Below are 16,366 nucleotides of genomic sequence, written 5' to 3' on the forward strand. Positions count from 1 at the left end.
AAAAAGGTGAATTATATCTCAGGTTTTTTTTTTTTTTTTTTAACATGCAAGAGGGATATAGATAGGGTGATCAATCATGTCAGTTGGCCTGGGATTCCAGGGGATTGCAGGGATGCAGGACTTCCAGAGCTAAAACCCAGAGAGTCCCATGGAAACCAGAACAAGTGGATCATCCAAAATACAGAGTTTTAAAAAATTATTTTTAGGAGCTTGAACAGAAAAGTTTGAAGATGTGAAAAGCTCTTCTAGCAACACAAGACCTGAAACGTTGTGGGCAAGAGGGGCCCCTCTGGGAAACCTGCTCACATTCTCTCTCCCTGTACTCCAACCCGCCCCACCCCAAGCTCCTGTCTGGGATACTGAGCCACTGGGTGTTCACAGCCTACCCTGGGCTTGGCACTTAAAGGCATCAGTAGATGCCAGTTCACACTCTCTGAGCCCATGTTGGCGATTGCCTATATAGCACTTGTGTACCATTGGTGCTTAGCACTTGTGTACCATAGGTGCTTAGCACTTGTGTACCATTGCCACCTACCCCTCACCCCAAACCAGACAAGGCCACATAGATTCCATCCAGCAGAACTCTTATCCTCCTAAAATTATCCTCAGGCCCCCCCTACCCCTTTGCATCCCACCTCCAGCTCACTTGCCTCCACCCAACAAGTTTGTGTGCCGTCTGGCCTCCATTGAGGACCTGGACTTTGTTCAAACAGGACATGGCTTTTGGGCCAAGCAAGACTGCTTGGAATTTAATAAATGTGGCTTAGGCTTCTTATATCACCACACCCTACAAAATACAGTGGGATATGAGATTCCAAAAGTCTAGTGGAGAGAAGCAGTGAAAAAAGTCTATCTGGTCACGTTTTGGATGTGACGCTGTAAGGTAGTGGCGGGAAAGTGGAGCCTGGATCATGTTGGCACAGTACTTGGCCCACAGTAGGTGCTGAGAAATAGTTAATATATAAACAATCTCTCCATGGCATCCGCTGAAGATTGCTAGCAGCTTGGCCGAAGGGTGCAGATCTCGTGGAGTTGGTAAGGCTAGCACACAATAGGGTCACACGAAATTCGGGTGGCCAGCGTGGGCCTGCTATAGGCAGTATCAGGAATACTACGAAGCCATGGCTCTCCCACACCCGTTCTGGTCAGCCCCGAGTCCCCATCCCCCGCGGCATGAGCGCTGGGAGAAGGGCCAGGGCTCGGGATACTCCCTAGGGGGCCACCGAAAAGTCTCCTCGTGGGGCCCGGAAACTCCATATCCCACCGGCCAGTGCGCAGGACGCCATTTCCCACAATTCCTGCTCGGCTTCCGGCGCGGCGGCGGAGCCTCCGACGGCTTCCGGGTTTGGGCCTGGCGCTGCGGTAGAGGCGGCGGCGGCGGCAGAACGGGACGCGGGCGGAGCGGAGCGACCGGCATGGACGTTTCGGGCCAGGAGACCGACTGGCGGAGCGCCGCCTTCCGGCAGAAGTTGGTCAGTCAAATGTAAGTAGGGGCCGGGCTAGAGGGCAAAATCTCTGGACCTTCCCCCCTCAACCCTTCCGCGCGCGGAGGGCGAGGCCGGGGTCGGACCCGCGGGAGACCTAGGGCGATCGGACCCACTAGGGCCTGGGGGCGCCGAGAGGCCGAAGGCTCCCGGGACTCTTGTGAGTCCCAGGGCGCCGCTGAGCCCTTGGCTGTCCCTTCCGTTCCTGGCTGATACAGACTGTTCGTTAGCTTTCCCGGGGCCGAACTCTGCAAACCAGCGAACCCTGGCTTATGAGTCATCGTCCTGAGCGTTCTCATTCGTCATTTGTGTGCTTTGGTTGCAGACTTTCCCCTGCTTTGAATCACACTGAATTCGAAAAAGGAAAGGGGCAGCCCGTGGCGGCTTTAGCAGATGTGGATGTTTTGTGATTCGTCTTTGGGAAAAGCGCATCAGCGTGAGAAAAAGAGATTGCAGGGGGATGGATGGAAGATGAGGTTGGTAGGCGAGGTACTTGGGACTGTGGGCGGTGGGGGATGGAGAATCAACGGGTATCCTGCCTCCCCCGCCCCCCAGTCCAGCCCCAGTGTGGATTTTGCGAAGGGTGGCAGGAAGAGGCTGTCAGGAAGCGACCGTCCGTTGGGAGGAGGGAGTGAAAAGCTGGTGTTAATACCTCTTCCCCGCAGTTTAAGCTGCTGAACCCCTCAATGCAGGGGGTGCCGGTGCGCTCTAAGCTTCACCTCGTGGAACTCCAGCTCCTCGCCACCCACTGCTTGTTTCATTTAGCAGTCTTTTACTGAGCGCTAGCCATCAATTTTGAGAGAGTCTCTGCCCTCAGGAACCGCACTACCATAAAGAAGCAGTTACAGTATAGTCTTTCTCCAAGAAAAAACTGACAGTTTTCTTGAGCAGGGCAGAAGGAGCCTTCTGGAGTAGTAGGTGGCTAATAGGTTGAGCCTTAAAAAGACAAGTAGGAGTGTGAGAGGCCATCATTCCAAGCTGAGTAGTAGGGAAGTTTGAGCTCTCATTGCACTGGAGGACATTGCTACAGGCTGAATTCTGGGGATTGAGGAAAAAGGAGGTTCAGGAGATGGTAATGGAATGAGGGTGAGCAGGTGCTGACTTGTTAGTGGTGGGAGTGCTGTGCTGAGGATTTGGCATGTTGCCTGCTTTGAGGTAGTGAAATGCCAGAGTTGGGAAGATTCCCGGAGTCCTTGGAGATGGATCAAGAACAGGAGAGAGGCCAGTTAGGCCATTGTGAATTTTGAACTCTTGGGGTTTCATTTTTCATCCCTGTGTTCCTACTGCTAGTTCACTGCCTGTTGCATTGGTCCATAAAATGGTTGTGGAATGACCTAGTCGGCAAGAGATTATAAAGGCCTGCACTAGACAGTGGTGGAAACTGAAAGAGGAAGACCACTCCAGAGACAGGGGAGAGCAAGCATAGAGAGTCCTTGATGACTAAACTAGATGCCGGGGGTGGAGTGCAGCAGTGTGGAAGGAAGGAAGTGGGATGGAATGCTGGGAAGCTTCTTAGTACAGTGGAAGGCGTGGGGACTGTAGAGTTGGTGGCTCTGGGCACTGATGTGGAATAGTCTGGGGACAATTCTGCAGATATTGCAGAATCAGTGAACATTGCGTTTGGGTTTTTTCGGAGGGGGGTTTGATCCCCTGGAATTGTCTATAGATGAAATCTTTTTTTTTTTTTTAAGGTTTTATTTATTTATTTGAGAGAGTAAGAGAGTGAGCACAAGCAGGTAAAGGGGCAGAAGGAGAGGGAGAAGCAGGATCCCAGCTGAGCAGCAAGCTTGACTCAGAGCTTGATCCCAGGACCCCGGGATCATGACCTGAGCCAAAGGCACATACCCAACCAGCTGATACACCCACCCATGTGCCTCCATAGATGAAATCTTGAGGTATAGCCCATTTCAGGGCTCCCCAAGAAAAGCCTTCAGGGCAAAGATTCTTCTTTGGGTTTGGGGAGACCAAAGAACCAGAAGAATAAGTTGCCATCAGAGGAAATTGGGGAGGGGGGAATTCAGAGGGCAGGAGGGCAATTGAAGAGTCTCTGGGTGTCAAGGACTGACTGGATACTTCATAATTCAGCTTCTCTCTGCTTTGGGGCAAGCTAGATTCTTTCCTTTATTTGCCAGATTGCTGCTTGTGTATTAGTTTTTCTCTTGCTGCCTTAACAAATGACCACAAATATAGTAGCTTAAAGCAACACAGGTTTATTACCTGGAAGTTTCTGTAGATGCAGGGTCTAGGTAGACTCAGCTGAGTCTTCTACTTAGGGTCTTAGAGGACTGAAATCAAGATGTTGGTTAGGTGTACATTTCTTCCTAGAGGCTCTGTAGTAGAATTTGCTTTCAAGCCTGTGCAGGTTGTTGGCCAAATTCAGTCCATGCGGTTGTAGGACTGAAGTGTTTTTGTACCTTACTAACTCTTTGTCAACCAGTGCCCCGTCTTTGTTCCTAGAGACAGCCTGCATTTGGTCTCACACTTTCTATGTGGCCCCCTCCATCAGGATGGGTTCTTTGGCTATATCTTTCTGACATCAGCCAAGAAAATTCTCTAGTAAAGACTCAGGTTAGATTGGGTCCACTCAGATAATCCAGGATGATTTTCCTGTTTTAAAGTCTGTAACTTTTATTCTATCTGAAAAGTCCCTTCTGCCATATAATGTAGCATGTGCCTGGGTTCGTGGGATTAGGGCATGGACATCTTTGGGGAGACCTTCTGCTACCCCTGCTGGGATAAGCAGTTTCAGAGATTGTCTGCCTGACATGATGTGGTGTTCTCAGTTCTCAGATTTGTCTGTTTTCTCTCCAGGGTTCACTTTGAAAGTCTTGATTCTTGGTGCTTTGATTTGTTTTGTGCACAGGTTTAATTCTAACTTCCCTGATATTTATGTTGTTGTTTGAAGGTGGGGTCTTGGGAAATGTTTTGAACCCAAGTAATTTGTATAGATAAGGGAGTAAAGAAAGCATAGTGAAGCACTGGAGAGTTTCAACAAAAGGAGAAGCATCTGATAGCTGGTTCACTGTCTCCACCTGGCTCTTGAGTATCTATCAAGAGAGAACAGTGCTTGGGATTGCAGGCCCAATCCTCTAGCCTCTTGGCTACCATGAGAAAAAGCAGTTTTTTATTTGGAGCTGGTTAGGAGAGACCTCGAGGGGACTCTGTATAGCCTCCTTCTTAGCCCTCTACCTGCCCCTCATCTGGACCCATCCTGGACTGCTGCCTCCCCCTCGCTCACTGCTGCCCTGCTGAAAGCCTGCTGGTGGCTTCTCTTAGCATTAGAACAAGACTCCAGATGGCCTACCTTCCCAGTCCCTCACCGTGGCCTGGCCTAGCCACCTCTTCTCAAACCCCCAGTTTGCTCCTGGTCTTTCAGCTTCTTGAACGTTCCAAATTTGTTTGTTTGTTTGTTCTTTCTTCCCCCCTGCCTTTTCTTTACGCAAGTTATCGTCAAGTATTTCGGGTTCTCAACAATGGGTAGACTTCCCTCCACTACATTTATCACCAGTTTCTCTTCCTTTGCTTTAGATGTCTGCTTAAATAACAAATACTCCAGATCCTTCTCAGCCTACCTTAACTAAAGTGGGTCACCCCCTCTGATATGTTAGATCTCAGCCCCTTGTAGTTTCCCGTAGGACCCTAGTCCCAGGAAGTGTGTCACCATGCATATGAAACACTTGTCAAAGTGTGTAAGAGGAAGTCTTTTCCTGAGGGCTGTATGTGCCACCTCTTGTGCTACAGTGGTCTTCTTTATTTGTGCCAGCGTGCATTGTGAAGCTCTGGAAACCCCATTTTCTCCCCTTGTTAGCCAAGTGACCGTGGGCAGGACGCCTAGCCTTTCTGGATCATCTTCGTCATCTGTGAAATGGCTGGAGTCCAGCTCACATGGGAAGGTGTCACAGGGAAGGGGTGTGTGTGTGTATGTGTGTGTGTGCGCACGCGTGCATGAGAGAGAGAGAGAGAGAGATGAAAAGATCTTCACCTGAGCCCTAGCAAATACCTCCTTCTTAAATTCTTGTAGGAGTAGGAGCCTTGGAAGGTGAAGGCGATACCCCCAAGCCTGGTTAGAGGACTTGATGACACTTGAAGGAGCCTGTGGGGAGGGTAGTTGTGACAGTGTTGGTGAGTTCAGACCATCTCTTCATTGACCATCCATTCTCCCCGCAGTACTGCAGGAGAAGCCCCCCGTTGGGCCTTCCTGGGGGGGATTGTTGGGTTAGTGTTGAACACGTGTCTGGTCTATAGGATCCTGGAGAGCAAGCGTGTATCTGTAGTAGCTGGCACTGCACCTGACATAGAGTGGGAAAGCAGTGAATGAATGAAAGGACTTCGTCAATCCATTCTTCCCATTCTTTTATATTTTTCTGCCATCTTATTCTTGAGACTTTTATGCCTCCCACCTCTCAGTACAGCAGATTGCACATATAGACTTGAAATAAATAAATGTCTGTTGGGCTGAACAGATTGCAAGGGGGAGGATATCCGGGGGATGGAGGGTGGAAGGGCAGTGTGGATCAAGACTCTACCAAGTTCCAGGAGATCAGGAAGCATGGAGCAGAGTCAGGGCAGGCAGGTTAGCCACCCCTTCTGGTGAAGCCCGCAAAGATGTGAGCTCCAGGTTGGGACCTAGGAGATGCCGAGCTCTCTGCCTGGACTATAAGGAGAAGATTGAGTGCCTTTATCTAGAAACATAATGAAACAAAGCAAAAAAAACCAACAACAACAACAAAAACGCATAAGGAAAAAGAACAGGTAACTGAACAGCAACTTCCAAGGGCCAGGAGAGGCCTTAGGACAGAGGGGAGCCTGAAACTTGCATGTCTAGATTCTGCCTGTGGGTTATGTTCTTTTTTTTTTTTTTTTTTAAGATTTTATTTATTTGAGAGAGAGACAGAGCACAAGCAGGGGGAGGAGCAGAGGGGGAGGGAGACTTGGACTCCCTTCTGAGCAGGGATCCTGACATGGGATCCATCTTGGGACCCAGGATCATGACCTGAGCCCAAAGCAGACACTTAACCGACTGAGCCACACAGGTACCCTGTGTGGGTTATGTTCTGTCCTCCAAGCAGATGTGAGGGAGTCTTGGCTGAGCCTTTTCTGTGGCTTATTCCACTCAGGCCTCCCAATGGCCCTGTGCCCTGCTAGTGTGATTCTGGCCCTTGTTTTCCAGTGCGGACTCCTGAGCCGCACTGCTTGCTTCATAGCCTGATTGGTAATTAAACAACTGGGCTGGCTTGCAGCCTTCTGTGTATAATCCACCCCTATACATCCATTCCCTGAGGCCAGGGGCCCATCTCTCTGACCACCTTCAAGCCTTAGTGCCCCTGATGGCAATCAGGAAGTGATTGTGGAGCCGTTGACTTTAGAGTCCTGAACCTCGGCCCTACTGCCTCTTGACCAGAAGTGACAGTGACCTGAGGGGATGTGGGCCCTCATCTGCTCAGGGGTCAGAACTTTCTCCACAGCAGCAACGACAGCAGCTGACATGAACCCCCGCCGCAGACGTTGACCTGTGTTATGTGTTAGCTCATTGACTTCCCATTTGCGCTGTCACTCAATGTATTTGTTACTCCCATTTTTAAGATGAAGAAACTGAGGTGTAGAGGAGAGGTCACTGTTACTATAGTCATACCCTGCTTGTTAGAAATGAATGCATGCTGAACCCCAGCAGGACAAGAGAGGCAAACTGCCTTTTAATTTTAGAAAGAGAGGTAGTACCTTTTAGAAGTAGAGGGAAATGGCAGCTGGACATTAACCCAGGCCAAGTGCCAGTGGGCATCCTTCTGGCAATTTGAGCAACTCCGTGTGGGTGAGGGGGACCCACACAGTGGCAGAAGAGCCAGCCAGCAAGCCTCCGATGATCTTTGGCTTCCGCACAGCCGATAGAGAGCCTCCTGACCTCACCAGCTCCCTTTAGTAAGAGACCCCACCCACCTACCACACCTTCAGCCGTTATAGCATTCCTCACCGGAAGTCTTCCAACTCTTACTGCCGCTTGTAACAGGGTGGCTGTGGTTAGTCCAGGCTCTGTGTGGGGCATTCCCTGGTGGTCACATAATCATCTCCCTCTGTCACTGTCACTTTAAAGCATTCCTCAGGGCAATAATGTTGATTACATACCAGAGGGTACATTTTTTAAGGAATGTAATGCATTTTAAAAATATTCAAAATGGAAAATTTGAATCCTAAAACCAAGTAGAGTAGTTTTTTTTTTTTTTTTTAAGATTTTATTTATTTATTTGACAGACAGATCACAAGTAGGCAGAGAAGCTGGCAGAGAGAGAGGAGGAAGCAGGCTCCCCGCTGAGCAGAGAGCCAGATGCAGGGCTTGATCCCAGGAACCTGGGATCATGACCTGAGCTGAAGGCAGAGGCTTTAACCCACTGAGCCACCCAGGTGCCCCCCAAGTAGAGTAGTTTAAAGACTCCATGCCCATGTATCCACATTCAGCTTCAAGCTATCAATTCTTGCTTCACGGACTCCACCTCCTGCCCCCAATTATGTTTTTGCTGGGAATGTTTGAGTGGCCGCCCACTGCCTGTGGGTTCCACTCTGAGCCTGATTCCTTCCTCCAGGGTCTGCAGCCCCTTGTACTAGCTGCGTGTGGATCCTCAGAAGAGCCCAGCTCTTCTTTGCCCTGGCTGTTCTGCATCCTGTTTGTTTCCTCGCCTGAGAGACCCATCCCTCCCATGGCTCAGCATTGCAGTCCCATCCCACTCACCTTTCCTGGACGCGAGGCCACCCGCCACCTCCCTCCTCTTCACACACATTCTGTGAAGAGTTACCATTTTGCACTTGAATTGTTTGAACACTCATTTCCCCCGGTCTGAATCCCTTGTGGGGAATCCCGCGTCGCAAGGAATGCTGTGGCAAGTGGATTCCCGAGCAGCTCCAGAGGCCTGTTCAGTCCCTGTGGTGATACTGGTTTAACCTAATGGGTGTTCACTTCAGAGTTGGAGAAAGTCTTTTTTTTTTTTTTTTTAAGAGTTTTTTTCCTGGGCACCTGGGTGGCTCAGTGGGTTAGGCCTCTGCCTTCGGCTCAGGTCATGATCTCAGGGTCCTGGGATTGAATCCCGCATTGGGCTCTCTGCTCAGCAGGGAGCCTGCTTCTTCCTCTTTCTCTCTCTGCCTGCCTGTCTGCTTGTGATCTCTCTCTCTGTGCCAAATAAATAAAATCGTTTTTTAAAAAAGGAATTTTTTTCCTTTTATTTTAATAAGGTTTTTTTTTTTTTTAAAGATTTTATTTATTTGACAGACAGCAATCACAAGTAGGCAGAGAGGTAGGCAGATAGGGGCAGGGAAGCAGGCTCCCCGCTGAGCAGAGAGCCTGTTGCAAGTCTCCATCCCAGGATCCTGGGATCATGATCTGAGCCGAAGGCAGAGACTTTAACCCACTGAGCCACCCAGGTGCCCCTATTTTAATAAGTTTTATTAATTTAAGTCATCTCTACACCCAACGTGGGGCTCAAACTTATGACCCTGAGGTCAAGAGTCCCATGCTCTTTTGACTGAGCCAGCTAAGCACCCTAAGATTTTATTTATTTATTCATTCATTTTGTGGAGCCCAGTGTGGGGCTTGAATTCACGACTCTGAGATCAAGACCTGAGCTGAGAGCAAGAGTCGGATGGACACTCAACCAGCTCAGCACCCAGGTGCCCCTTATTTTTAAGTAATCTCTACGCACAATGTGGGGCTCGAACTTACAACCCCAAGATCAAGAGTTGCATGCTTTTCTGCCTGATCCAGCCAGTTGGCCCCCCAAGTTGGAGAAAGTCTTAACACCATGGGAAGACACAGGCAAAATGACTCACAAGCTGCTGCGAGAGGCACGTAAATGAGGCCATTTTTCTGGAAGGCCATTTGGCAATACTGTTTATTCCAGTAAGCTTAAAATGTCTACTTCCTTAGGCATTTCCTCCAAGGCAACACTCAGAAGAGTGTTCAGAGACTGTTGCAGTGAGGATGCTCATATTCACATCACGTCAGGAGTGGGACAGGGGGGCATAAGCCAGCAATGGAGCTCGATTAGATTTGTTGTGGGAGCTGGAGAGGGCAGGTTCAGTGCTGCGGTTAAAAATGACATGGGAGGGACACCTGGGTGGCTCAGTGGGTTAAAGCCTCTGCCTTCAGCTCGGGTCATGATTCCAGGGTCCCAGGATCGAGCCCCACGTCTGGCTCTCTGCTCTGCGGGGAGCCTGCTTCCTCCTCTCTTTCTGCCTGCCTCTCTGCCTACCTGTGATCTCTGTCTGTCCAATAAATAAATAAAATCTTAAAAAAAAAAAAATGACATGGGAGAGGGGTGCCTGGGTGGCTCAGTCAGTTAAGCTTCCGACTCTTGATTTTGGCCCAGGTCATTATCTCAGGGTCCTGAGATTGAGCACCGTGTCAGGCTCCCTGCTTGGTGAGGAGTCCGCTTGAGTTTCTCTCTCTCTGGCCCTCCCCCTGCCCTTGCTCACGCATGCACTCTCTCTCTCTCTAAAATAAATAAATTAGTGTCTTCCAAAAACCAAAAAATGACATGGGAGGGACACCTAGCTGGCTCAGTTGGTGGAGTGTGCGACTCTTGAACTCAGGGTTGTAAATTTGAGCCCCACTTTGGGTGTAGTGATTACTTAAAAATAAAATCTTAAAAAAAAAATGACATGGGAGATGTTCTATAACCCGTCAGTGTTGAGAAGAGCAGGTTAGCAAGCAGAACACATGGTCCAGAGTGAGGTGTTTGTTTGTTTGTTTGTTTTTTAAGAGAGAGAGACTGTGAGAGAGAACATGAGAGGGAAGAAGGCCAGAGGGAGAAGCAGACTCCCCATGGAGCAGGGAGCCGGATGCGGGACTCAATCCTAGAACTCCGGGATCGTGACCTGAGCCAAAGGCAGTTGCTTAACCAACTGAGCCACCCAGGTGCCCTGTTTTTTCTTTAAATTAAAGATTGTATTTATTTGAGAGAGAGAGTGCACAAACAAGTGGGTGGAAGAGCAGGGGAAGAGGGAGAAACAGACCGCCTGCTGAGCAGGGAGCCCAACTTGGGGTTCGATCCCAGGATCCTGGCATTATGACCTCAGCCAAAAGTAGACGCTTGACCAACTGAGCCACCCAGGTGCCCCTGGAATGAATTTTGTTAAATAGACACTGTTAGCTGGTTATCTGAATAATTTTCATTTTTTGGTAACTTTCAGTACATGTGTATTTTTGTTAACAATAAACATACGTTCCTTTTGTAGTCAGAAGTCTTGAAGAAGAGGTGGGCCCTGTTTGCACATGAGGAGGAGGGAGCTGTGGCCACAGATAGCTACCATAAGGTGGAAAATCACATGTGCTTTGCCTTCAGGGTGGGTGTCCTCCCTCAACAGGACCCTGAGTGCCATCACAGCCTTCCTAAGATGATTCTTTTCTTTTTGCCCCTGCTTGGAAGCATTCTCCTTTCAGTCTGAAACTGTCCTTCCAGATGGCCTTCCTTGCATGCTGGTATGAGAGCCCCAGCCAGATGCTCCTTCCTCCATGTCAGGCCCTCTGGTTTCACTCTTTTCTGTTCTTTCTCTTCCCCGTTGGAGGTTTGGCCTTGGCCTCATCTTCTCCTGGACCCTGATGGCTCAGCTCGTGGCAGTTTTTTGCTGTTTTTACACTCTTATTTATTTATTTATTTGCCTTGCCAACAATATTATAAATTCCTTGAGTGTAGGACCTGATCTTACACTTCTGTATCTCGTTGAGCTCCTGGCATGGTGCCTTGGCTTGGATAAGAGATGCATCACAATCACAGGTAGGGTGGTGGAAAACAGTGCTGGCTTCTTTTCTGATGGCCTTCCAGGGCTTTCTCTCATCAGTGCTCCTCCACATTGAACCACTTCTCATTCAGAGCCTTTTTTTTTTTTTAATTGGAGACATTTATTTGAAGATTTGAAGACCGGGAGTCCACAGTGGTTATGAGGTGGTTCTCTTTAACAGGTAAATAAATGAATACCCAGTCCTGGAGAACAAAGAGGCTACACTAGAAGCCCAGGTGTAACTATCTTGAACCCCGCCCTGAGAGGGAGATGATCCCTTCCACTTTAACAATGACTCTCTTGCTAACCTGGTGGGGGTTAATAAAGATCGCTGATCAAATGGATTAAGTATCTTTAGGGTTGAGTAGCTGTTACTTAGGTCAGTGAGTCCTTGGAGAAGACGTTTGACCTCTGGAAGTCCCCGTTATCCTTACTTTGAGCTTTTTATTTTGCGACTGTTCCAAACATGCAGAGTCATAAGGATGGTATAGAGTACTAAATCCCTCTTATTTACCCGTACTCTCATACACGTCTTGGTGCTCGTACTTGGCGAATAGCAGCCGAGTTCTGTCTTGCTCCCTCCTCCGTCTGGACCCTGTTTCCTCTTAGCGCTTGGCTACACAGGCTTCTCTGCCTGGGACTCTGCTGGAGGTGTGGGGAACAGGAGTGACCCGGCTCCTGGTTAGCCTTTGACCTGAGCCACTTGCGTCCAGTCCAGGGAGGGAAGTCTGGAGGTGTGGAAGGGGTGCTTGTTGGTTAAGAGGTGGCTCTTGTGCCTCCTCACAGTCCTCCTTTCTGCTCCCCACCCCTTTCCAACTTTGCTTCAGTCCTGGGGCACCTGCTGGCTCAGTCAGTCGGCTGTCTGTCTTGGGCTCAGGTCATGATCTCGGGGTCCTGAGATCAGCCTCCGTAGGGCTCCCTGCTCAGCAGGGAGTCTGCTTCTCCCTCTCCCTTTGCCTCTCCCCCTGCTTGTGCACAGGCTCTCTCTCAAATAAATAAATTAAAAATCTTAAAAAAAAAAAAAAAAAGCCAGAAAAAACTTTGCTTCAGTCCTCATCAGAGGTGGTGTTTGAGGAGCCACTCTGTGTGGGACAGAGCTCCTGTTGTAAGGTAGAAAGAATGCCAGGTTTGCCTTGAGAAGCTGTCTATGATGGATAACCCTGGGCCCTTCAGAAGCTACGGGTCTGCTTTGATTCAGGCTGGGGAGGATTCACACCTATGAAAGTGCAGAGGGAATCACCTCCAGGTGCTTTTTACTCATAGTTCAGGCACAAGGCCATTCCAGCCCAAACCCAGGGATGGAGTGGGCTTAGGAGCTCTGGTTGTCTCACATGAGACTTTTTTAAAAAAAATTAATTATTTATTTAGTTTAGAGAGTGTTTCTGCGTGCACGTGCATGAGCTAGAGCACAAGCCAGGGAGGGGCGGAGGAAGAGAGGGAGAGGGAGAGAAGCAGATTCCCCTCTGAGCCTGGAGCCTGATGTGAGGCCGGACCTTAAGACCCTGAGATCATGACCTGAGCTGAAATCAAGAGGTGAAGGCTTAATTGACTGAGCCACCCAGGAGCCTGGTGCTTCTTTATATTAAAGTAGTATAAGAAACCCACCTCAGTGAATGACACAGGACTCATCTTCAGCATGGTGCCACCAGATGAATGTTTACTCATGTAGATGCCCCATAGCAGTAGCCCAGGCCTGTGTCTGGAACAGGCCTGGAACTGTGCAGGCTCCTCCTTGTGCTTCAGCCGGTACAGATTCTGCTCCACACTCCTGGCTTCTGGGCCGTGGATACATGTGTTCTTAAATTTCCTGTCATTGGAGTCACAGCGTGTCTGGCTTCTTGCGTTCAGCATCATGTCTGTTCAGTGGTTCCTGTTTATGCCATGTGTTGTCTGGACATGACTCCACCGGGTTCCTTTCCTTTTCTATCCCTGATGGACATTGGGGTTAATGCTAGTTGTTGGTTATGGGAAGTCAGTGCCAGGGGTGTTTGGGGGTCATGTCTTCTGGTGGTATATGCACTTACTCCCTGGGCCGAACATTGAGGCTGGGTTGAGGGGTGTGGCCTGAATTCAGCATGGCTGTAGTCCACCTAACAGTTTTCCCAAGTGGTAGGTACCCATTTACATTCCTACCAACTATGTGGGGGAGTTCCTCTTGTTAGCCATCCTGGCCAACATCTGGCATTGTCAAGGGACCTGCCTTTAATAACAAGCACCCTTGTTGGTTTTGAAAGCACCCTCCAGTTTGAGACCTACTGGGTGCCATGGCAGTGGGAACAGAGAGGGTGATTGAGGAGGGAGAGAGCCTGTACAGAAAGCAGCTTTGGAATTTGGTGACTGTGTGTGTGTGTGTGTGTGTGTGTGTGTACATGCAGGAGAAAGGGAGGAGAGAACCACAGGTATGCACCCTGAGGGAGATGGACTGTGATCCTTTGCTGCTTCTGAGGGGTGGGGTACCAGGTGATGGTTTGTGGAGTGTGTAGGGGTGTCAGCCCTTCTAAGGAGAGAGGCCAGCAGCCAGGGATGGTGCAAGGAGCAAACCTGCAAGGGCAGTCAGCTGCAGGAGTGACGTGGGTGTGGGTGGCAGAGGAGGCTGAGCTGAAGGCCCTGGTGGCGGCTGTGGTGGGCACAGCAGATGTGTGGAGAGACTGGGGTAAGACAGTGTGGGCACAGGAAGCCAGTCCCAGCAGCTTGGGCCTGCCTCTGTCGTCGGTTCCAGTCCCTGTGTTCAGGACTAATGGATGCAGCATTTAATTGCTTTTCAGATGACATTGTAGAGGATTTCAAAACAGGAAGATATTTTCGGTGGTAGTTGTGCCAGAGATAGCCATTGGTTACAATTTGATTTTTGCCTTCCAGTCCTGTTTCAGTGGATAGGTACCTTGATATGTATGTATTTTAAATATGTAAGTACATGCATATACCAGTATTTTTGAAGTGGAGTTAGATTCGAGTTCAGTTTGAGTTTTGGCTTTTTCACAGCACAGATTGCATTTGTCTCCTGGGGTGTGACTGGCTGGGACCTGTGTGCTTATGTCCCTGGTTCGTGCACAGCATGGTCACAGCTGGGCTTCTGGCCAATGGGACTCTACCCATAGTTGGCTCTATCTCGGTAGTGAGGGACTGGACTGGCCTCTGCTGCGAGAGCAGATTTCTTGACTTTTATTGGGTTGCTGCCCTCCAGAGAACCAAGTTTCTTCAGGCTGGGGAGAACTCTGCAGACGGGGGGACTCAGGGGTGCATGGTCACTCCCTGTGTGACAGCCACGACGGCCTCACAGTGGGGCACTCTTAGGGGTAAGCCCCCTTCAGGCTACTCTGAACAGTCATCCCGCATACTTGAGAGGAGCATTTTATTTACTATCTTGTTAATAACAAGTTCCATTATGGCCTTTTCCAAACATTCACAGAGGTGGAAATATAAGAATGATCTCTCAGGTACTTGGGAGAGTTAGCAGCATATGTCCAGTTTCAGCCATCCTTCTCCTCCCCCTCCTGGACTATTTTCAATCATATTCCAGACACCATATGATTTCAGCTGCCAGTCCTTGAGTGCAGATCTGTAGAAGATAGGGCTTTTCTCTCCACCAGATACCACAAAATCATGTGAGATAAGCATTTTAATAAATTCTTGGGCTGGCAGAGAGTGTCCTCACTGCATGGTTGCCTGGTAGTGAGTGAGATGTGCTGGGGGCTGGAACTGGGGTTGCCAGTGTGGTCTCAGCCCTGGAGCCCAGAGGCCAGCACCTAAACAGGGATCTTAGGGCCTCTCGGCTCCTGGTCCTGTGGAGGGCAAACCAGCAGATTGGAGTAAATGACAAAGCTTGTGTCATCTTCTGAACCAGCTCAAATAACATGCCCTTCTAAGGGCAATGGTATTCTCTTTAGTAGTTCTTGCATTGATCTGGTTCTTTGGGGATTGAGAAATCTTAAGAGAAGAATTTGGAGAGCTTGATCAAACCAAGAGGAATGCAAAAAGAAAGTGCTCTCAGTCTCTTGTGTTTGTATGATTAAGAAATTTCTTTCTGCAGGACTAAAATACTCTTTCCTACATGTAGGTGGCTGGTTCAATTCTGAAATACATATTTTTATCTGGTTAGAAAACACTTTATGTTTCTTCAAAAAGTCAGAGAACCAGAATGCAGAAGGGTGCTGACAAAGACGAGAAAGCAGTCGCAGTCTGGGATACGGTTTGGCAGACATGCTCACGGCTGCCTGTGAGGTCAACAAGGCCCACTCCCTTTGAGGCCAGGTGTTTACATTGGTTGCTCTTGGGGATTGAACAATTGGTGTCTGTTCATTTCCTGCCTCTGAGATGAAAGCACGTGGGGTGCTGGGGCAGTAAACCGCTGCTGGGGAACCGAGAGAAGGGGACACCAATGGAGACTCGGAGGCTGCTCTGGAGCTTTCTAAAGACTCTATGAAGGGAAGACCCACCGAAGAGTCCTTTGGCCAAGGGCCCACTGGGACAGTGGTGGAATGTGTGGTAGACTTTTCAGGATGCTCCAGCGGTCAGAATTGCCAATGAGGTATGAGCATTCTGTCTCCAGGTTGCCTAAGTCTGGAAGGTTTAGAAAGGTGAAGGAGGGGCACTCGGGTGGCCCAGTGGGTTAAAGCCTCTGCCTTCAGCTCAGGTCATGATCCCAGGGTCCTGGGATTGAGCCCCCACATCGGGCTCTCTGCTCAGCAGGGAGCCTGCTTCCCCCTTTCTCTCTGCATGCCTCTCTGCCTACTTGTGGTCTTAAAAAAAAAAAAAGAAAAGAGAGAAAGGTTGAAGGAGACCTTTTTTTTAAAGCAGTCTCTAGGCTCCAGATGGGGCTTGGGCTCCTGACCCTGAGATCAAGTGTGGATGGTCCTCTGCCCACTGAGCCAGCCCTGCACCTCTAGGAGGCCTTTGTTAACATACAGCACTCACTGAGTATTTCTCTATGGCACACTTTTTATATGCATTTTGTCATTTAACTTTTAATTCTTATTTTATCAAAGTAATATATAGACACATAAAAGTCAAGTAGTGGTTTAAAAAAAAAAAAAGCCTGGGTACCTGGGTGGCTCAGTTGGTTAGGCCTCCAGCTCTTGATTTTGGCTTAGGTCATGATCTCAGGGTCTTGAAATCGGCCT

At 49.2% G+C, this 16,366-nt stretch overlaps 1 protein-coding gene across 4 annotated transcripts in view; it reads left to right on the top strand.

Annotated features, from left to right (window-relative positions):
- The first annotated feature begins 1,321 nt into the window (after nt 1–1,321).
- The window catches only part of MED15 (mediator complex subunit 15), a 67,666-nt gene continuing 52,621 nt past the window's right edge, over nt 1,322–16,366 (top strand). For 2 of the 4 annotated variants that reach the window (XM_059140826.1, XM_059140829.1), the window contains exon 1: nt 1,322–1,483. In XM_059140826.1, coding sequence (XP_058996809.1) covers nt 1,416–1,483 — 68 coding nt within the window. In that variant the 5' untranslated portion in view covers nt 1,322–1,415. Of the gene's footprint in view, nt 1,484–15,588; nt 15,775–16,366 lie in introns of those variants that run through there. The other 2 variants (XM_059140832.1, XM_059140830.1) reach the window with 2 other exon arrangements.

The sequence above is a fragment of the Mustela lutreola genome, chromosome 11 (assembly GCF_030435805.1).
Source record: "Mustela lutreola isolate mMusLut2 chromosome 11, mMusLut2.pri, whole genome shotgun sequence".
NCBI classification, from domain to species: Eukaryota; Metazoa; Chordata; class Mammalia; order Carnivora; family Mustelidae; genus Mustela; species Mustela lutreola.